Below are 20,660 nucleotides of genomic sequence, written 5' to 3'. Positions count from 1 at the left end.
CTCCTAGAGTGCTGGGATTACAGGTGTGAGCAGCCACCATGCCTACCGTTAAGTTACCACCTTCATCCTTATAAGGAAAAGAAAGGTGAACTAACTAAAACTCAATAGCATTTCTTAGAATTTCATTTAAAAAGTGAGGTCACAGAGCAAACTGCTGCCCCAAAAATCTGAAAGACAGCCTATGGAGTTCAGTTTTAGGGGCAACTCCACACTTTCATCAGTTTTATCTCTAGAAACTCTGTTGGGTCTTCATTATAAACAGAGGAGAAAAATTATCTGTACTTCTCATCAAGAGGAAAATACCATTTTTGAAATACACTCAGAGCTCTCTATTCTCCTTACCAACTCCTGTACTCATAGGAAGCTATCTCACCAGAGCCTAACTTACTGGGATTTTATCAAGGATTAACGAACTTGGAAGAAGGCAAATACCCAGTCAAGCTCTTTCTAGTCTTTGATAGAAGAAAGGGATACACATAACTCCAGCTCACTAAAATACTGACACCTAATCACAGGACTATAGAAGAAATCCCCTTCACATTTTATCACTACATTAGTAGTGCTCCTGTTTAACAATATTAAAGCTAAAGGGCTGTAAGCCTAAGAATCTATTTAAGAACAAGTTCCTAGGAAAACTCAAAGACAAAATATGAGACAAAGACAAGGACACCAGAAGAAACTTTATCCCTGACACAACAGCTACAACAAAAAATAAACACAGTCTAACTTCTTGCCAGACAAACAAACAAACAAAAAAACCTTCCACTAAAGACCTCTCCACTTCAATTTTTTAATCCAGAACATCATACCAGAATTTCAATAAAAAAATTACAAAGCATACTAAAGGCAAAATATAAAAGTAAACAAATAGAAAACCCTCAATGCAAAGACACAAAGCAAGCCTTAGAGCCAAACCCAGGTGTGGGGGAAATTTTGTAATCATCAGAAAAGGAATTTAAACTATCTATGAATAATATACTTATTTTTTTCTAGTAAAAAAAAACTAGGTAACCTATAAGAACAGGTTAGTAATATAAGCAGAGAAATGAAAACTTTAGGAAAGAATTAAAAGAAAATGCTAGAAATTAAAACATTGCAACAGAAATGAAGAATGCTTTTGATGGGCCAATCAGTAGACTCAACATATCTAAAGAAAGACTCAATGAGCTTGAAAGTATATAAATGAAGACTTCCAAAACTGAAATGTAAAGATAAAAAGGAATGACAAAAAAAAAAAACAACAAAGAAAAGCGTATTCAAGAATTGACGAAAAATTCCGAAAGGTGAAACAAACACAGTAATTAGAATACAAGCATGATAAGAAAGAAAGTTAGGAATAGAAGAAATACTGGAATAAAAATGTCTGACAATTTTCCAAAATTAATGACAGACACAAAACCATAAATCCAGGAAGATCAGAGAACATCAAACAGAATAAACACCCAATAATTCACACCTATATATATCATATCAAACTGTTGAAAATTAAATACAGAGAAAATCTTGAAAGAAGTGAGATGGTTCACTATCTTACCTAGAGAGAAAAACGGGTAAGAATTATAGAAGTCTTCTCTACAGAAACCATACAAGCAAGAAGAGAATGGAATAGAATATTTAAAGTGGTGAGAGAAAAAAGAAAACCAACCTAGAATTTTGTGTCCTATGAAATTACTCTTCAACAGTGAACAAGAAATAAAGATTTTCTTAGGCAAATATTGAGGGAATTTGTTAACAGTAGACCTGCTTTACAAGAAATATTGAAAGAAGGTCTTCAGAGAAATGGAAAATAATAAAGGTCAGAAACCCAGATCTAGAAAAAATAAAAATAAAAGAAGTAAGTCTGGGTGTGGTGGCTCATGCCTTTAATCCCAGAACTTTGGGAAGCTGAGGTGCGCAGATTACTTACATCCAAGAGTTTAAGACCAATCTTGGCAACATGGTGAAACCCAGTCTCTACAAAAAAATATAAAAATGTAGCTGGGTATGATGGTGCACACCTGTGGTCCAGCTACTCAGGAGACTAAGGTAGGAGGATTGCTTGAGCCTGGGAGGTAGAGGTTGCAGTGAGCTATGATCACACGACTACACTCTAGTCTGGGTGACAAAGTGAGACCTTGCCTCAAAAAAAAAAAAAAAGGATTAGAAAATGAATAAAGGGAAAATAAATTCATTTATTTTTCTTATTCTTAATTGATTTAACAGGTAACAAATTGGTTCAAAATAATAAGAGCAACAATATACTCAGTTATTGGAGATTATGAATAAATTTGATGAATGACAGCAATCTTATAAGGGACAGAAATACTCTGTTATAAGGTACATACACTATTTGTGAAGTGTGTAGTGTTACTTGAAAGATGGATTGGATTGGTTGTACATGTACATTGAAAACTCAAGGGTAACCACTAAAAATGTCTAAAAAAAAAAAAAACAACTAGAAGTAGTATTCTAAAATTAATATTAGCAATATTAGCATGTTATATCAATACTATAAATTAGATATTGTAATATAATCACAAATTAGCATATAATACTAATATGCTAATATTGATATGGTAGATATTAATCCAAATTATCAATAACTTTAAAATTTGAAGTCTAAATACACCAATTAAAATACAGAGACCTTCAGAATGAATTTTGAAAAACTGTTATCTGAAAAAACCCACTTTAAAGACAGAGATTAAAATTTAAGAGATGGAAAAAGATATATCACACTAACACTAATAAAAAGAAAGGAGGAATCACTATATTAATTTCAAAACACAAACTTCAGAGCAAGAAAAGCTATCAGGAATAAAGAGGGGTATTACATAATGATAAAGGATCAATTCTCCAAGAAGACATAACAATCCTTTATGTGTATGCACCTAACAACAGAGCACCAAAATACATGAGGCAAAAACTGATAAAACTACAAGAAGAAATAGATGAATCCACTATTATAATTTGATATTTCAATATCCTGTTATTGGTAATTGACAGATCTACCAGGCAGAATTTCAGTAAGGATATATTTGAACTGAACTGAATTGAACCATTAATCAGTCTAACTGACATTTATAGAGTACATCATCCAATAATAGCAGAATACACACTTTATTCAAGTGTACATGGAATGTTCTTCAGAATAAACCACATTCTGTGTCATAAAAAATTTCTTAACAAATTCAAAAGAATAAAAATTATAAAAAGTATGTGCTAGGGCTACAATTAAATTAGAAATCAATTGTTCATTGCAGCACTGTTTACAATAGCAAAGACTTGGAACCAACCCAAACGCACACCAATGATAGGCTGGACAAAGAAAATGTGGCATATACACTCCATGGAAAACTATGCAGCCATAAAAAAGGATGAGTTCACGTTCTTTGCATGGACACGGATGAATCTAGAAACCATCATTCTCAGCAAACTGACACAAGAACAGAAAACCAAACACCACATGTTCTCGCTCATAGGCAGGTATTGAACAATGAGAACACATGGATACAGGGAGGGGAGAATCGCAAACTGGGGTCTGTTGGGGGTGGGGAGGGGAGGGAAAGAGTGGGGTGGGAAGGTTGGGGAGGGATAACATGGGGAGAAATGCCAGATATAGGTGACGGGGGGATGGAGGCAGCAAAACACCTTGCCATGTATGTACCTATGCAACCACCATGCATTATCTACACATGTACCCCAGAACCTAAAATGCAACTGAAAAAAAAAAAAAAAAAAAGAAATCAATAATAGAAAGCTGGAAAATTCTAAAAATAATGGAAATTAAACAACACACTTCTAAAATAACATGACTCAAAGAAGAATATAAAAAAAAATTAAAAACTATTTTGGGCTAAATGAAAATCAAAATGAAACTTACCAAAATTTCTGAAATGTAGCAGAAACAGTAAAGAAAAAATTATAAAATGAATGAATATATTACAAAAGAAGAAAGATCTAAAAATAAATAATCAAAGCTATAACTTAGAAAGCTATAAAAAAAGATCAAATAAATCCAACATAAGCATTAGAAAATAATTAATAAAAATCAAATCAATTAAATTGAAAACAAAAACACAATAGAGAAAATCTACAAAACCAAAAGTGGTTCTTTGAAAAAATCAATAAAATTGATAAATCACAAGCAAGACTAACCAAAAAAATAAAGAGGAGATATAAAATACTAACATTATATATGAAGAAGGGGCTATCACTACTGAACCTGTAGACATTAACAAAAAAGAAAAAAGAAATATCATAAACACCTCTAAGTTGTTTATAATTTATTCCTTAAAAGACATGATCTACCAAAACACACACAAAGAGATATAATCTAAGTAGTCCTTTATCTAGCAAAGAAACTAAATCAATAATTAATAACCATCAAACAGAAGGCACTAGGCCCTAATGGATTCATAGATAAATTCTACCAAATATTTAAGTAAAAAATAATACCGATTCTATGTATTCTCGTCCACAAACAGGAGAGAGAATATTTCCTATTTCATTCTTTGAGGCTACCATTACCCTTATATAAAATTAAAGAAAGACATTACAAGAAAGGAAAACTACTGAACAAGATGTCTCATAAATATAGATGCCAAAATCTTCATCAGAATATTAACAAATCAAATCTAACAATGTATAAAAAGAATTATATACCATGACCATGCTGTATTTATTCCAAGTGTGCAAGGCTTGTTCAACATTCAAAAATCAGTTACTCTAATCCAGCACATACCAGGCCAAAGAAAAAAAATCACATAATCCTATCAACAGATGCAGAAAAAGCATTTCACAAAACCTAACACCCATTTATGAAAAACAGTCTTCATAAACTATGAATAGAGAGTAACCTCTTCACCTTAGTTAAAAACAACAACAAAAAACTACAAAGCGCCTATGGCTAACATCATACTTAACAGTCAGAAACCAGATGCTTTCCCATTAAGATCAAAACCAAGACAAAGATGTCCCCTCACACCACTCTTATTCAGCATCATATCAGAAGTCTCAGCTAATGCAATACGACAATAAGAGGAAATAAAAGGGAGACATGGAAGGAAAAAATAAAATTGTCCTCGATCATAAATTATATGCTTGCCATTGCAGAGAATCCCAAATAACTGACCAGATAACTCCTGGAACCAGTAAGTGATTATAGAAAGGTAGCAAGATACAAGGTTAATATATAAAAGTCAATTGATTTCCTATATACTGGCATGAATAATTGAAACTGAAATTAAAAAACAATATCATTTATATTAGCAAAACTGAGACTGTAAAAGAGAAGGGAAAAAGGAGGGATAAGCAGGTGGAAGATGATTTTTAAGGCAGTGAAAACTATTCTGTATAGTAATGTAATAGTAACTACATGACATTTTTCATTTGACAAAATCCAAATTCTGAAGGACAACACCCAAAGAATAGAACTGTATAACACTCTATCATAAACTATAGACTTTAATTAATAATATTTTAATATTGGTTCATCACTTGTAACAAATGTACCACACTAATGCAACATGTTAAAAATAGGGGAGGCTGTGAATGGAGATAGAGGGAGTATATAAGAATTCTCTACTTTCTGTTCAATTTTTCTGTAAACCTAAAACTGCTCTAATAATAATGAAGTCTACTAATAAGAAAAAAAAAAGTTATGTTTAAAAGTAAAATTAGAAACAGTTCTAAGAGGTAGGTATTATTACTATCCCTCTTTTCCATGAGAAAACAAATGGAGCTTAGGGGAGCTAAGTAACTTGCTCAAGGTCACATAGCTAAGGAATTATTACCAAGGCATTATAATTAAATGGGGATATAAAGACAGATATATAAACACACACACATATATGTATACATATATCCACATATGTAGGATTACTATTCCTATTCTGTAGATACAAAAGTAGAGAGAGAATGAAGACATGAACACTGTAAGATTGTTAATTAGGAGATTCCCATAGACAAGCACTAAACTGCAACTGTGGGAAATCAGGAAGATGGCTCCTAGAGGCCTTCACGCCCTTGTCGAGTGAATAGTAATTGACAACAGTTCTGCTCTCTGCCCAGGGGCCTTATATTGAAAAATCAACATCTTTTACAAAAGTTTTTTTCTTCTTTAAAATATCCTTCTAAAGGCTTGGCCTTTGTTATATCTCCCAGGGATGGACAAGGAAAGGAGAAGGACGATAGAAGAAAAATAAGTCTTATTCCTTTCCCACGATCTTTCTGTCCTAAGCTTCTCATACCTTCTTTGTTTTCCACCTTGATTTTGTATCCTTGAAAAACTCCTACCAGCAACCTCTACTCTACATGCCCTCATGATGAGCTCTTGTATTTCAGAATGCATGCTCCCTGTCTTCCACAAATTTTTAATCTAGTTGTGGTAATAAAGCATCTAAATGCACAACAGAACAGTTTTGTTTCATTCATTGGGTCAGTCAGATAGCATATATTTATTGTAAGCCTACTCAAACTACTGATTCAACAAATATTTATTGGTTATTTGATAAGTATAAGGCATAATTCTTCCACAAATCCTTGTTGTGCTGGAAATTTGGGATATATGTTAAGACATACTCTGTACTTACAGAAAATCGAGAGACAGACAAGTTCCAGACAATATAGGATCAAGCATGCAGATTTGTAGTATAAACTATACAAAAGAATTAAGAAAACAAACAAACAGGATAGAGTAGAATTAGTCAGGGTAAGCTGTTTTTTTTAAAAAAAGAGTTCAATTTGGTCTTAACATTTTTGGAAGAGAAAAGAGGAGTCAGGGAGAGACTACTCTCATGCCTAGCAATTATTAACATCTGCAATGTAAACTGATTTGCACCAAGTCAAAGAAAAAAAAATCTGCAGAATGGTATTGCACAGCAGGTCTATTTACCAGACAAATCATGTTACCTTTATTAAAATAATAATTTTTAGGTGTAAGTAATAAAAAAGAATGGTAGCTCTTCCCAGAGAGCTAAGAGGAGCTCACAGCATCTCATAATAAGTGAGGGAACACGTAGAGCAGGAGGCAAACAGAACATCCCTTCTCACAACAACGGCCATCTCCCTAAAGCTTTGGCTGATCACAGTTTGTTCCTCATTAACATTGACTCACTTCTGATGGGTGCTCATTACTAAAATACTGCCGGCCCTGGTTCAGAGCCTTATCTACCTGGAAACAGACTTATACCCACTGGCCTGAGGAGTTCCTTTTCCACAGGGAAGCAGTAAGTTGCCCTTGCTATGGATTCAGAGAAATACTCTGCAGTCAGAGGTCTTGACGGGGCCTGGAACTGAATACCCACATTGCCCCCTGTACCAAGTCATTTGATAACTCTCTCTAGCATAGACAAGCTTTGTATTCTGTGGCTAAAACTGAAAGCCCAACTGTTTTTCTTATCTTTAGCCTCTTACCTGTAAGCAAGAGTGGGCTTCTACTCTTCATTGATTTATGTCTTAGATGCCAACTGCATACAAACCCCTGAACTAGGTTTTTTGGCAGATACCAATATGTCTTAGATAAAGAAAAAAAGAAATTGAAAATCTTGGGTCACTTTTAGTCAGGGCAATTTATCTAATTCAGCCCAGCGTTCATCGCTTGTCCCTATAAAAGGAATTCAGAGCTCATCATGATCTGCTCAGATGCTATCAAATGGCATTTTGTAGGCAGATTTCACACACATGCTGAAGGCAGGCCACTAACTTACAGTTTCACACAAATCCACGATTTGTTTACAAACCCCATAAATGAGAGCAAATCACACAAATACCAAGCAGGTTTGTGTATTCCTACACAGCAACCATTTCGAACACTTTCCGTGAATGTTTTCTAGAAAGCTGATTTATTGCAGATTGGTTTCCTATTTGCAGAGCACATACATTTTAATGAATCACAAGCAGCATGGAGCAAAGCATGCATATTCTGGCAATAAAATGACTAGAAAGGCTTTGTTTCGGGTCTTGTAGAATGCATAAAATGGATCCCTGTCACAACAAATTTAAAACGCTGACTGAAAAAAACCTAATTACTTCCAGAAAAAAAAAAAATCAAGTCAATATTTTCAGAAGGAAGCACCACCTATTTATAAGAAAGAGTCAGGGGTGGGAGAATTTTTTTTTCATTCATTCCACAAATTTTCAAGATACAATATAGTACTCAAAGGTACTGATTCCAGTGTCAGATTGCCTAGGGTAAAATACCTCCCCATTTAATCTGCCGTGTTATCTGAGGTCCAGTTCTCCCACTTGTACATTGGGACTAGGAGTAATAATAATAATAGCATTATTGCTATTACTCAGATGGGATTAGACAGATGGCCTTAGACTGGCACAGAGTTTGCATCAATAAGTGGAAGGTATTACTGTTGTCTTAATCAAATGCTAATAGGAACCCAGTGAAAGGAATAAAGTTTTGCTTTCAAGAAATTTATAACTTAAATTATGTCACTTAACTAGAGACCCATTTAAAGCAATGCATAAGCATTTTTTTTTCTATATAATGTTGGCTAAATTGACTTAGGAAATATGGGAGAGGAACTTCTCTATAGGGAGAGAAATAAAAATAATTGAGGCTTAGAACCAGGAAGATCTTTGTTGAGAATGAAAGATGAGAATCTCAGACAGATGCTAAAAAGTTAATATTGTTCAATCACTAAATCAGTGTGTATATCTACAACATCCCTACCAAATATCTTTTAGATGGCCACTTTTAAAACATGTATTATTTTTGTTAATAATTAAAATTTTATACTATACTTTGGCATCATGATATGCGTATGGCTGTCAAGTCAAATGACATACCCAAGAACACATTCTTCTGATAAGCCCCAAACTTTCCTTCATTGAAATTATCACAACTGAAATCGAAGTCCATATGAACTTTTTAAAAACAGTTTTAGTGAAATAAAGTTCACATATTATAAAATTTACCCATATAAAGAGTCAATTCAATGGTTTTAGTATATTCAGCATTGCACAACCATTGTCAGCATCTAATTTTAGATTTTTTCTTTTAAAAAGTTATGTTTAAAAGTAAAATAGAAACAGTTCTATGAGGTAGGTATTATTACTATGTTTTTAAAAAAAAATTTCTAAAAAGAAATCCCCACTTTTAATAGTCACTCACCTTCCCCACTGGCCTCCCCCAGCCTGGCAAGCACTAATCTACTTCTTTATATACAGATTTGTCTGTTTTGTATACTTCATATAAATGAAATCATACAATATGTGGTATTTTACTTTCATTTTTAGTTAACATAATGCTTTCAAAGTCATCCATGTTGTAACATGTATCAAGTCCTTTTAAAGTCAAGTAAGATTTTATTGTATAAATATACCACATTCTATTTATACATCCATCAGCTAATGACCATTTTGGTTGTTTGTACTTTTTGAATGTCATGAATTCACCAACCTTTGTGTATAAGTTTTTGTACGGACATGTCTTTCCAGTTCTCTGGGGTATACACCTAGGAGTGAAATTGCTAGGTTACACAGTTATAAGAAAGGGGTCCTAATCCAGACCCTAAGTGAGGGTTCTTGGATAAAACACAAGAAAGAATTCAGGGCAAGTCCACAGAGTAAAGTGAAAGTAAGTTTATTAGGAAAGTAAAGGAATAGGGTGGCTACTCCACAGTCAGAGCAGCCCCAAGGGCTGCTGGTTGCCCATATTAATGGTTATTTCTTGATTATATGTTAAGCAAGGCATCGATTATTCATGCCTCCCCTTTTTAGACCATTTAGGGTAACTTCTTGATGTTGCCAGGGCATTTGTAAACTGTCATGGTGCTGGTGAAAGTACAGCAGTGAGGACAACTAGAGGTCACTCTGGTCACCATTTCTTTTGGTGGGTTTTGGCTGGCTTGTTTACTGCAACCTGTTTTATTAGCAAGGTCTTTATGACCTGTATCTTGTGCTGACCTCCTATCTTATTCTGACTTATAATGCCTCAATTTTCTGGAAATGCAGCCCAGCACGTTTTAGTCTCATTTTACCCAGCCTCTATTTAAGATGGAGTTCATCTGGTTCATAAACCTCTGACAATACAGTAACCCCATGTTTAACATTTTGAGGAGTTGCCAAACTATTTTCCAAAGAAGGCATACCATTTTACAATCTCACCAGCTATGTGTGAAGGTTCTAATTTCTCTATATCCTTGCCAGTATCTGTTATTGTCTGTTATTTTTTATTCTAATCATTATGGTGGGTGTGAAGTAGTATGTTAACCATGATTTTGACTTGCATTTCCCTAATGACTAATGATGTTAAGAAACTTTTTGTGTCCTTATAGGAATTTTGTATATCTTCTTTGGGGAAAGGTCTATTCAAGTCCTTTGCTCATCTTATTAATTATTCATCTTTTTATTATTAAGTTGTGTTTTGTAAAAATTATGTATTCAAGTCCCTTATAACACATATAATTAGCAAATATTTTCTCTCATTACCTATTTGCTTTGTAAATAAGATGTGGAGATATTCATACTGAACTGAGGGTTTTGTCTTTACTTTTCAAGCTCTCCTCTTTTTACCCTCCCCATTTTCTATACTAATACACACACACACACACACACACACACACACACACCTTCCACCTCATTCTCCCACAAAAGCAGAAAAGGGACGACACAAGTGAAATGAGGGAGAATAAAAGAGGCAGTTAAGTTTCCAACTTCAGAGTATGTTAGGCCAAAGGAATTGAGAAAGAACAGGAACTTGAAATCTCTTCCAGCTAGGCTTTGAATACCAAGAGCCAAACCTGAAGGAAGGGAAGAAAAAGTTTATTTACAAACAAAAGATTTCAAAGAGAACTAATAATGTTGTCATCTACCTTATCAATGTCTTTCCTGAAGAGTCTAGGCCTATTTAGAATGATAAAAGAGAGAGCTTCCCAGCACTCCAATAACTCCACCTAAGGCAGGACTTCTCTCTGTATTACTCACAATTGGAGAGAATGCAAAGGAGTCTGGAATGAGGACAACACAAGACAGTAAAACAGCAACAGCTGCACAGCCAAAACAACTAAATATTTAATCAGCCTGCTGGACCTGGCAGCAAGTGAGAGTAAGTTAGTTACATCAACCTCTTTTTCCCAAGAGGGTCCCTGGAATGTATAATCTAATATGTGCTTCCTACAGTATCATTAAGCAAGGGTGAGTTGACATCTGTTTTCTCTCTTTGACTATTTTTTGTCCTTTTTAAAAACTTATAATGTCCCAATTAATAATTTGATAAGTAAGAAACATTACTTGTCTAAGATCTTATCAGTGTCATATAAGTATAAATATCCAGGGACACAAATCACAACAACTCATAAGTTAGGCTGAAATGTTTCCCAGATCCAATCATGTAAAATTGCAGGATCAAAGGTGGAGGATTCTTAAAAAGTTAGTGAAACAGAAGTCTTTTATTCCAAGAAAATCTCATCAAATGTTTTCATGGGAAAATCTGACATGAAACTGACTTTAATGCAAGCAAAGAAGTGGTTCTGATATACTTTGTTTTCTACCTAAAAATCAGGAGATCTAAACATAGCATCCATGTCCCGCTTCTCTTCACATCGATAAAGGAATAGTGCTCACACCAGCTGGTAAAAAGTGAATTTGTTGACGTAATATGGCTCTCCAATTTGATGTTTTCAATAAAGTTCAGTTTTCCTCAAGGTATCTAGACTTTTACTCTCCCAGTTATGAATGTATAATCTCTGATTCCAATAGATCTTTAATTACTTTTTGTGACATATTAGGTTAATCTTTGCTACTTTTCTCTATGAAAAAAAGTTTGTATTTGCCGCTGTAAGTATGTCATCATAATCCTAACATTTAGATAAATACTAGCTAATTTTTTTTCACTGACATTTCTCCATTGTGATTGGGTAGGCAATAATTGAAGGGAACTATTTCCTAGCTGGAGATTAGTTAGGGGTTCTTCAATCCATTTGAAAAATGTAATTCATGTATAGAGATTTATCTTAGTATACATAAGAGAAGAAAGAAAATGAGTTAGCTTGTTATAGTAAGAAAGAGGAGATTGGATCCGATTTTATAATTTCATGATTTTTTCCTTTTGCCCCAGGTACTTCCTAGACTCTCAGAATAGACTCAAATACATTCAATTAATTCAAATACATATTTTCACAGTACTGTATGGGATAGTACAGAGATTAATGCAACCAGTTTATAAAGTCAGAGTTTTCTGTTCCATACTTGCACCTAAAACTTCTATTTTACAAAATAAAAATGGCTACTCTAGCAAAATAAATCTGAGTTCCTAAAATAATCTCTAACATTTATTGTCTCACTTTGAGTCAAATATGGGATAAGTAGAGTATACTGTAGTGACAATGACAGTGAACACTTAGAGAGTCAAGTAAATTACTTGAACAGGTCTTTCAAAACACAGCCTAGGATTGAGATTACTGTGTTTGGTCTGGATAGGTTTTTACCAAGAAACTCTTTATATCTGTAAGTATACATAACTTTTCAAAGGGACTAGAGAAAACTTTTGTTCTTGAAAAAGGAGTGAGAGATTCACTATACAAAGGAAATTGTTCTAGTATGTTATACAAAGAGAAAAACAGACACTAAATTACTACATGTTCTCACTTATAAATGACAGCTAAACACTGAGTGCACGTGGACATAAAAATGAGAACAATAGGCACTGTGGACTACTAGAAGGGCTAGGGGGTGGGGGTTGAAAAAGTACCTTTTGGATACTTACACTAACTACCTGGATGACGCGATCCATACCCCAAAGCTCAGCATCACGTAATATCCTCATGTAACAAACCTGTACATGTATGCCTGTATCTGAAATAGAAGTTAGGTGGGTGAGGTGGCTCACGCCTAGAATCCCAGCGCTTTGGGAGGCCAAGTCGGGCAGATCACCTGAGGTCAGGAGTTCAAGCCTGGCCAACACGGTGAAACCCTGTGTCTACTAAAAATACAAAAATTAGGCAGGTATCAAGGCATACTCCAATAATCCTAGCTATTTGAGAGGCTGAGGCACAAAAATTGTTTGAAACTGGGAGACGAAGATTGCAGTGAGCAGTGAGCTGAGATCACACCACTGCACTCCAGCCTGGGCAACAGAGTGAGACTTAGTCTCAAAAAGATAATAATAATAAAATAAAATAGAAGTTGAATTTTTTTAAGAATAATAATGCCAATGAACAAATAAAAAGCATAAAGAGATGCATTCCTGTACTTTAATCTCGTGTGGAGAAACTCACAAGTGGGTATATTTATGCTAGAAATTTCAGAAGGGGGTGTGTGGGGGTTGGGGTGGGCAATGGCAGAAATCACTCCTAAAGCCTTTCATTTTAATTTTTTCATTTTCAGAACAGGATTCCCCAGTGTTGTACCCTTGCCTTCTTGTCATATTTATCTATCCAAATCACTTTCAATATCATTATGTTCAATGCTCTATCTGGTTATACTTTATTTCTCTCAGTCTCTGTCTTTCTATATTTACTTTTAAATTTTTTTCTCTTATGCTGCAAGTATGGTTTCACAATTAATATTCAGAATGAATAGTTGATAAGAAATAAGTCCACATGCAAGCCATTCACCTTCACCTGAGTTATTCTGCAGTAGCCCTCTAACTGGCCTGTCCCTCAGTAATCCATTCTTCTCACGATAGTCAGAGAGATGTTATTAAAACATAACTCAGATTATGTCACTGTCTCTTTACTACTTACAACCTAAAAATCTCCCCATTACATTTAGAATAAAAACCAGATTCTTCATCATGACCAACAGAACCCTATGCAACTTGGTCCTGCTTAATTTTCTGTAGCCTCCTCTCACCTCACTACCACCATCCACAAATATTCCTTCTGTTCCTTAAGGACAGCAACCTCATTCCTACTTTAAAATGGTGTGGCTGCTCTTTCCTCTGCCAGAAGCACATGGCTCCCCATACATTCACTTAGATCTTGGCTTAAATATCACCTCCTCAGAGAGTTCTTCCCTTAGTAACTACAGAAGTAGGCTTCTCACTTGACATTATTCTCCTTCCTTCCTTATCATAGTATCCTTCATTCAAACACATGCTATGGGAGAGCAGAGCCCTGAATCTCCAGGGCCTGAAACAATTCCTGGCAAAGGGCAGGTGTGCCATAAATACTTGTCAGACAGACAAAGCTGTAAACTTCTTTGATGAAGGCTATAATGGTATTGCTTTCCTTTCAAAATAATCTGGGGTTCTTTCATCTTGTGGCTATTTGTAGAATGACAGCTCAATTATTATGCAAGCACATGTCCCCTTAATGTTATGTGACTTCGGTATTGCTTCTGCTCTTCCAAATTTGCTTCACTTTATCTGATACATAATTTAGTTTCTCATTGTGCCTGTTTAACTTGAGTTAAATACTTTGTTTGTACTGGATACTATATTTACATGTCTAGTTTGTGTTTTGTGTATTTACTTCATTTTTATGTCCTGAAAACAAATATATGAGTACTTAATCATCTGCTTCCATTTTAATTCAGCATTGGTATGGACTGTACCATGGCTCACACAATCCAAACATAAATTAAGGCATCTTCTGATTAGAAAATCTGACATAAAATACTAAAATATTTATTTCTTTGGTCAGAATTATTTATAGAGCTATGGCTTTTGTTACACAAAATAACAAATACTTTCACAGCTGTGGAAAAGAAAGACAATTATTAAAGAATTTCATGGGGTCTTTGTTTTGTTGGTTTTTTTTTTTTTTAGGAGGTTGATTGGGGCTAATAAATTTGTGCTTTAGTTCGATTTAAAACCAACAACACACAGTGTCACCAGAGAGATCTTCAGTGTATTCAATAAAAAAAAGCAAAAGGCAAAAGACCAACTGGGAAAAGTAGTTTTATATTTACAGAGGTTACAGGTCAGTACATTCAGAGAGAAATACAGCCAGTACCTTTTCTCATAAATTTTTCATACTTGAACATAAGAGTCAAATGTGACAATGTGCTGCTTCACTTTATTTTCACATAGATGAAGGAGACCAGTAAGTCACAGCAAAGCTGGCTTCAATAAGCCACCAGCTAAGAATCTGTATATGTATCACAGAATTACTGGTATAGTCAGTACCTAGAGACAAAAGCCTTTTCACTCTCTTTCCAACTTATCCCTTTTTATAACCCTACTCCAGAAATTCTTTAACGTCATGAGACTAAAAAGTCACTGATCCTACCACCTCTCACTGACTACTGCCCATCTGGTGCTCCTCTCCTCCTTGCCCTGTTTAAATTCCAAGGTCAATCACTGCAATCACTCTCCATATACACACTCAAACTCCCCATTCCCTCTATCAACCACCCAGGCAAAATAACAATCTTGGGTAAATTCAATTCTATACCTACCTGGAAAGTGAATCCAGGCAAATGAACGAGGCTAAAAAACGGACATTTAATCAAGTGTTCTCGTGTCCAAGAGGGCTTAATATTCTCCTCAGTTTGACTAAACTTTTGACTAAACTTTAATTCAGTCAGCTTCCTGACTCAAAGCTACTGATTTCCCTTTACTTAGAGCACTTATTTTTTAAAATTTTCAACTGAAAATTCTTAATCTGCCTCTTTGAGATAGAAATCTTCTCCCAGCTAACTTCACAACCCAGGGATGTCTTTCTCAAAGACCCTAGAGCCATCCCTTTGAATTGCAATCTTAGAAGGAGACAGGTTCCTTTTCCCTCAGTCTCTTGGGAGGATGGGAGCCTAACTTCCATAAGAGATGAATAGCAAACACAGATGGCCTAATCTTAATGAACAACTGCCTCCCTCCTAGAGTTCCCTCACTGGAGTTCAGCTACAGGACTTTCCAGTAGCTCACCCTAGTGCTTAAAAGCTATTCTACCTTTTGTTCCATGGAGTTGAATCTCCTTCCCCTATTGCAATAGTCTTGAAAAACACTTCATTGCCTGTTTAACTTAGGTTTGGGATTGCTAACATCAAGCGGGGCCTTAATGATGCCTAGCAATCATACTAAGTTTCCATAGTTCATTTACTTTTCCATTTTTCTCATACCTTCCTTCTCAAACCATTTGTACCTCTACCTCATCCCCAGTCTCATTTGATCACCTTGCTTTCTGTATCACTATGAAAATAGAATATATCAGAACAGGCTTTCCACAGCTCCAGCCACTACATCAATCCACCTATCTGCAAGTGCATCCAGATTGTCTACCTTCCCTGTTTCTAGAGGCACTAGAGCGCCTATGCTTCTGTGCTTACTCAAGGGGCTATATATGCAAACTTCTCTGTCTCCTGCTTCAATAATATTTTCTGTGTTTCTCTCAACCTGACTTTCCCTTTCCTACCTGCTAACCCCATTTCTCTCCTTATCTTTTCACCTAAATTAAAATCCAAGTTTTGCTGACTCTTCTCTCAGCTATTTTCTCCTCTTGGATTATAACATGAAAATGTTCCTGATTTTCCTCCTACTTCCATAGGCTTTCCTGGTTCCTCTTCATTCCTCAGTCTCTTAAAGTAGAAATGTGAAGAATCAGTCAAGGCTTTACTCTATGGCTTCCTCTTCATTCATTCATTCATTCCCTTTTATTCCTATAGATCTCCCTTCCCTTTTCTGTTATAGGCCACTGTTCACATGTATCCCATTTTCCACATTTTGTTTGTCATGAGTCTCAGCAAAATGTATTTTTGTGCTCATATATTTTCATATATGTAAATGATGTTTTAATAACTGTCTCTTGTTTGTTTTAAGCTTTTCTCTCAGCATGATGTTTTTGAAATCCATTCATGGTTTTATAATAATTGTTGGGTGCTCCCTGCTTCAGGGTTCTGCCTTGTATTCATCTGCATTTGGTCCCACAGAATGATATTCAGATAGCCAACAGCTCCCTCCACACACAAAAATGCTACAACAAATCATCTACCTGCCAAAGATCTCTAAGCTTCCAATTTTATCCCATCCTCTCTCCCTGAGCTTCTTAGCTCTCCACCTCAATGTACTGCTCTTCCAGTCTTCTTCATGTTAATTAATAACAACTCCAGCTGGGCACTGTGGCTCATGCCTGTAATCTCAGCACTTTGGAAGGCTGAGGAGGGTGGATCATGAGGTCAGGAGATACAGACCATCCTGGCCAACATGGTGAAACCCTATCTCTACTAAAACTACAAAAATTAGCTGGACATGGTGGCATGCATCTGTAATCCCAGCTACTTGGGGCAGGAGAATCTCTTGAACCTGGGAGGCAGAGGTTGCAGTGAGCCAAGATCCAGCCACTGCACTCCAGCCTGGTGACAGAGCAAGACTCCAACTCAAAGTAAATAAACAAAAAATAACAACTTCATCCTTCTAGTTATTTACAGCAGAAACCTCAGGGTTTCTCCTTGATTCCTCTCATTCTTTCATTTTACAAGTTCACTGCAACAGTAAAGCTTTTCAGCTTTACCTTCAAAATGTAGTCACAATCTGACTATTTTTCAATCTCCTTCTCCCATGGTGAACAAAGTCACCATTATTACTCCCTGGATTATTGCAGCAGCCTCTTTATTTTTTTTAACACAGCAGCCACACAATTTTGTTAAAAATCTAAGTCAAATAATTTCATTGCTCTGCTTAGAGCCATCTAATGGCTTCTATCTCACTCTAAGTAAAAGTAAATTAATTTCCATGTCCTAAGTGGCCTTCCATTACTTGCTTGCTCCTATAGCACTCTAGACACACCTTTTTCTGACCTCATCCTCCAATTCTGCCATGATGACCTCCCCATACACTATTCCTGTATGACACTTACTTCTGTTAATCTTGCTATTGTCAATTCATTCCAAAAGACTTAGACTTGAAACTTAAGAGAAAAAGTTTGAGCTTTCCCACATCACCAATGCATCTCTATTTCCTCAGCAAACAGGAAAAGGTAATTTTTTAATCTTTTCAACCTGAAACAAAACTTCCACGCCCAATACCTTTAGGAGAACAACTTTAGACTACATTCCGTATAAAGCTCGTCAGTTTGAATGGAAAAACTTCCTCCTGCTGCTGCTGTTATGAAATCCAGTATGCAGAATAGACCAATGTGCATTGTTTCTCCTCTTTCTCAAAACTATAGCTTTATAGGTTCAGAGAAAAACAACTAAAAGTGATATTTTACTTTCAAGCATAAAATTATTTGTATCAAATATGCTTATATGGTAATGAAATATGTACCCAACTACTAATTCCTGTTGCAAATTTGCTAATCTGAAGCTTCAGAGTGGCAATAACTATAATTTTACTGTACACTAGTTAAAATAAGAGAAATATGCCAATTCCTATTCTTGTAAATCAAAGTAACATGGTATTTACCACAACAAAAAGTTTGTCTCACTCTGTAATTAGGCTGATTTGCACATTTCTGTGTATAAATGTCAGATGTGCTAAGCTACTTTCTATATGAAGTCAAATATATAGCTCATCCCAGAACTTAAAAAAAAAAAATAACTTTAAATGTCTTTGCAGTTTGTGATTTCTCATCGGACAGCTATGAAAGAAGCCAGCCAAGCAGCCTGGGTCCCATCTCAAAAAGTTCAAAGACTAAAAACAATTACCTCTTCAAGGACATCAGCGAGCTTGCTAAGGATCTCTTCAGGAAGGCTCTGGAACGTTGGAACGCTGAAAAGCAAAACAGAATAATGCTAAACACATGAATAGTAACTTACTTTCATAAGTAATTAAAATGACCATTAATCTAAATTAAAATACAAAACTATTTTATAACCAAATATCTGCAAAGGAAAAAAATACATTAGCTACACAACCTAAAAAAAAAAAAAGAAAAGCTGCCAATGAAGATCAAAGCAATCATTTAAGCATGGCTTGAGGTCTAATAGGGAAAAGGCATGGAGTATGGAAAAAAAACTTAGAGGTTGGACAGACTGAGTCCAAACCACTGTTATATTTACCCATGTGACCATGGATGTGTAAACCAAATAGAAAATTCTAAGCCTGCCAGTCAACTGATGGATGCCCCTCTTGGCCAAGGGCATTCCAAAGTCAACCTGAAAAACTACTTCAGGCCATGATGGGAAGGAAGGGATTGGACATGCCTCATTATACCCTCCTCCCTTTGGAATTCAGTCACACTTTCTAGAATTAACATTAAAACAGAAATCTTAAGACTGACAAAACAGACTCTTTATAGAAATAAGATACCAAACTCCAACCTGACTCTAGTATAGAATTACATGACAGATAGCATACCCTGAAAGAAATGGGAGTATTTTACCCCAAAATATATTCCTTTGACATATGTTCTCTCCTGCAGAGCTGTCTTTCTTTCCTGCAGAGCTGTCTCTTGTGGGGAAAATCTACATTCTATACAAAATCTCCTTTGTTTTCCAGGTCTTTTCCTAACCTAGGAGAGAATTAACTAAGAGTCTGGCATCTTTTTAGGTCTAATAAGGGTTCTGAAGCCTGCTACCTGGAGGCACATCTGCATAATAAGAACCTTCATCGCTGCAATCCCTTATCTAAATCCAGAAACTCCTTTATTGAGTCTGGGTTTTCAGCTAATAACTTAACTTATGCAACCAATTGCCAAGCAGAAAATCTTCTAATCCACCTAGAAGCTCCCACTTTGAGTGTCCTGCCTTTCCAGGCCAAACCAATGTATACCTTATATGTACTGATGGATGTCTGCCTGTAACTTCTGCAACTTCTGTCCCCCTAAAATGTATAAAATCAAGCTGTAACCACTTTGGGCACATGTTTTCGGTCCTCAGATTTGGCTCAGAATAAATCTCTTGAAATATTTTACAGAGTTTGACTCTTTTGTTGATAGGTCCCTCAACTAACAATGAGGAGAAAACCACTCTCTCCTTTGTTAGTCTGCTGTCGCCAGATTCCTTCAAGCTCTATTTCCCTTTCCAGATCTCCCTCCATACACAAACGTTTCTCTAGGCTAACTCCTACTCATTATCCAAGACACAGGTTGATTGATGATGCATTCAGATCTTCAAGCATTCACTTAACAGAAAGCTTCCCACTCTCTCAACCCCTCTCCAGCTAGGTCAAGCTCTCCTATCATGAGCTCTTTAATCCCTTACTACAAGTATAATTAGATAACTAATTGGATATTTGGGTTTTTTTGTTTGTTTGTTTTTTGAGATGGAGTCTCACTCTGTCGCCAGGCTGGAGTGCAGTGGTGCAAACTCAGCCCACTGCAACCTCCACTTTCTGGGTTCAAGCGATTCTCCTGCCTCAGCCTTTTGAGTAGCTGGGATTACATGTGCACGCCACCACTCCCGGCTAATTTTTCTATTTTTAGTAGAGACAAGGTTTCACCACCTTGGCCAGAATGGTCTCAATCTTTTGACCCCGTGATCCACCCCCATTGGCCTCCCAAAGTGATGCGATTACAGGCGTGAGCCACTGTGCCTGGCCTGGATATTTGTTATTGCATGTCTTCTCTGCTAGAATTAAAAACCCACACAAATAAAGAACTATATTATAAATAACAAATGTAGTTATGAAAGCAGGGAATTGTGAATGCTTCAAAGGACAGTGATTAGATCTGAAAGGTAGAACAAGGATCCATACTCATAGTACTGTGACATTGAACAATGTTGTTCTCTTATTTCTCCCCATGAAACAACAAATAAAAATACTAAATGATGTCAAATGCACAAACCAACAAAACTTACTTTAAGTGAAATTATAATAACTTTAAATTTTAAAAAACAAAAGCTTA

General features: G+C 35.7%; 1 protein-coding gene across 3 annotated transcripts in view; it reads right to left on the bottom strand.

The window, feature by feature from the left end:
- Positions 1-20,660, bottom strand: part of PRKG1 (protein kinase cGMP-dependent 1) — a 1,332,247-nt gene that overhangs the window by 370,501 nt on the left and 941,086 nt on the right. For all 3 annotated transcript variants that reach the window (XM_032245676.1, XM_032245675.1, XM_032245677.1), the window contains one exon: positions 18,520-18,583. In XM_032245676.1, coding sequence (XP_032101567.1) covers positions 18,520-18,583 — 64 coding nt within the window. The remainder of the gene's footprint in view (positions 1-18,519; positions 18,584-20,660) is intronic.

Source organism: Sapajus apella, unplaced genomic scaffold (genome assembly GCF_009761245.1).
Source record: "Sapajus apella isolate SASKATOON/1434 unplaced genomic scaffold, GSC_monkey_1.0 scaffold58, whole genome shotgun sequence".
Classification (NCBI taxonomy): Eukaryota; Metazoa; Chordata; class Mammalia; order Primates; family Cebidae; genus Sapajus; species Sapajus apella.
The sequence above is the reverse complement of the archived record's forward strand: the minus strand, read 5'-3'. Positions and strand labels throughout refer to the sequence as shown.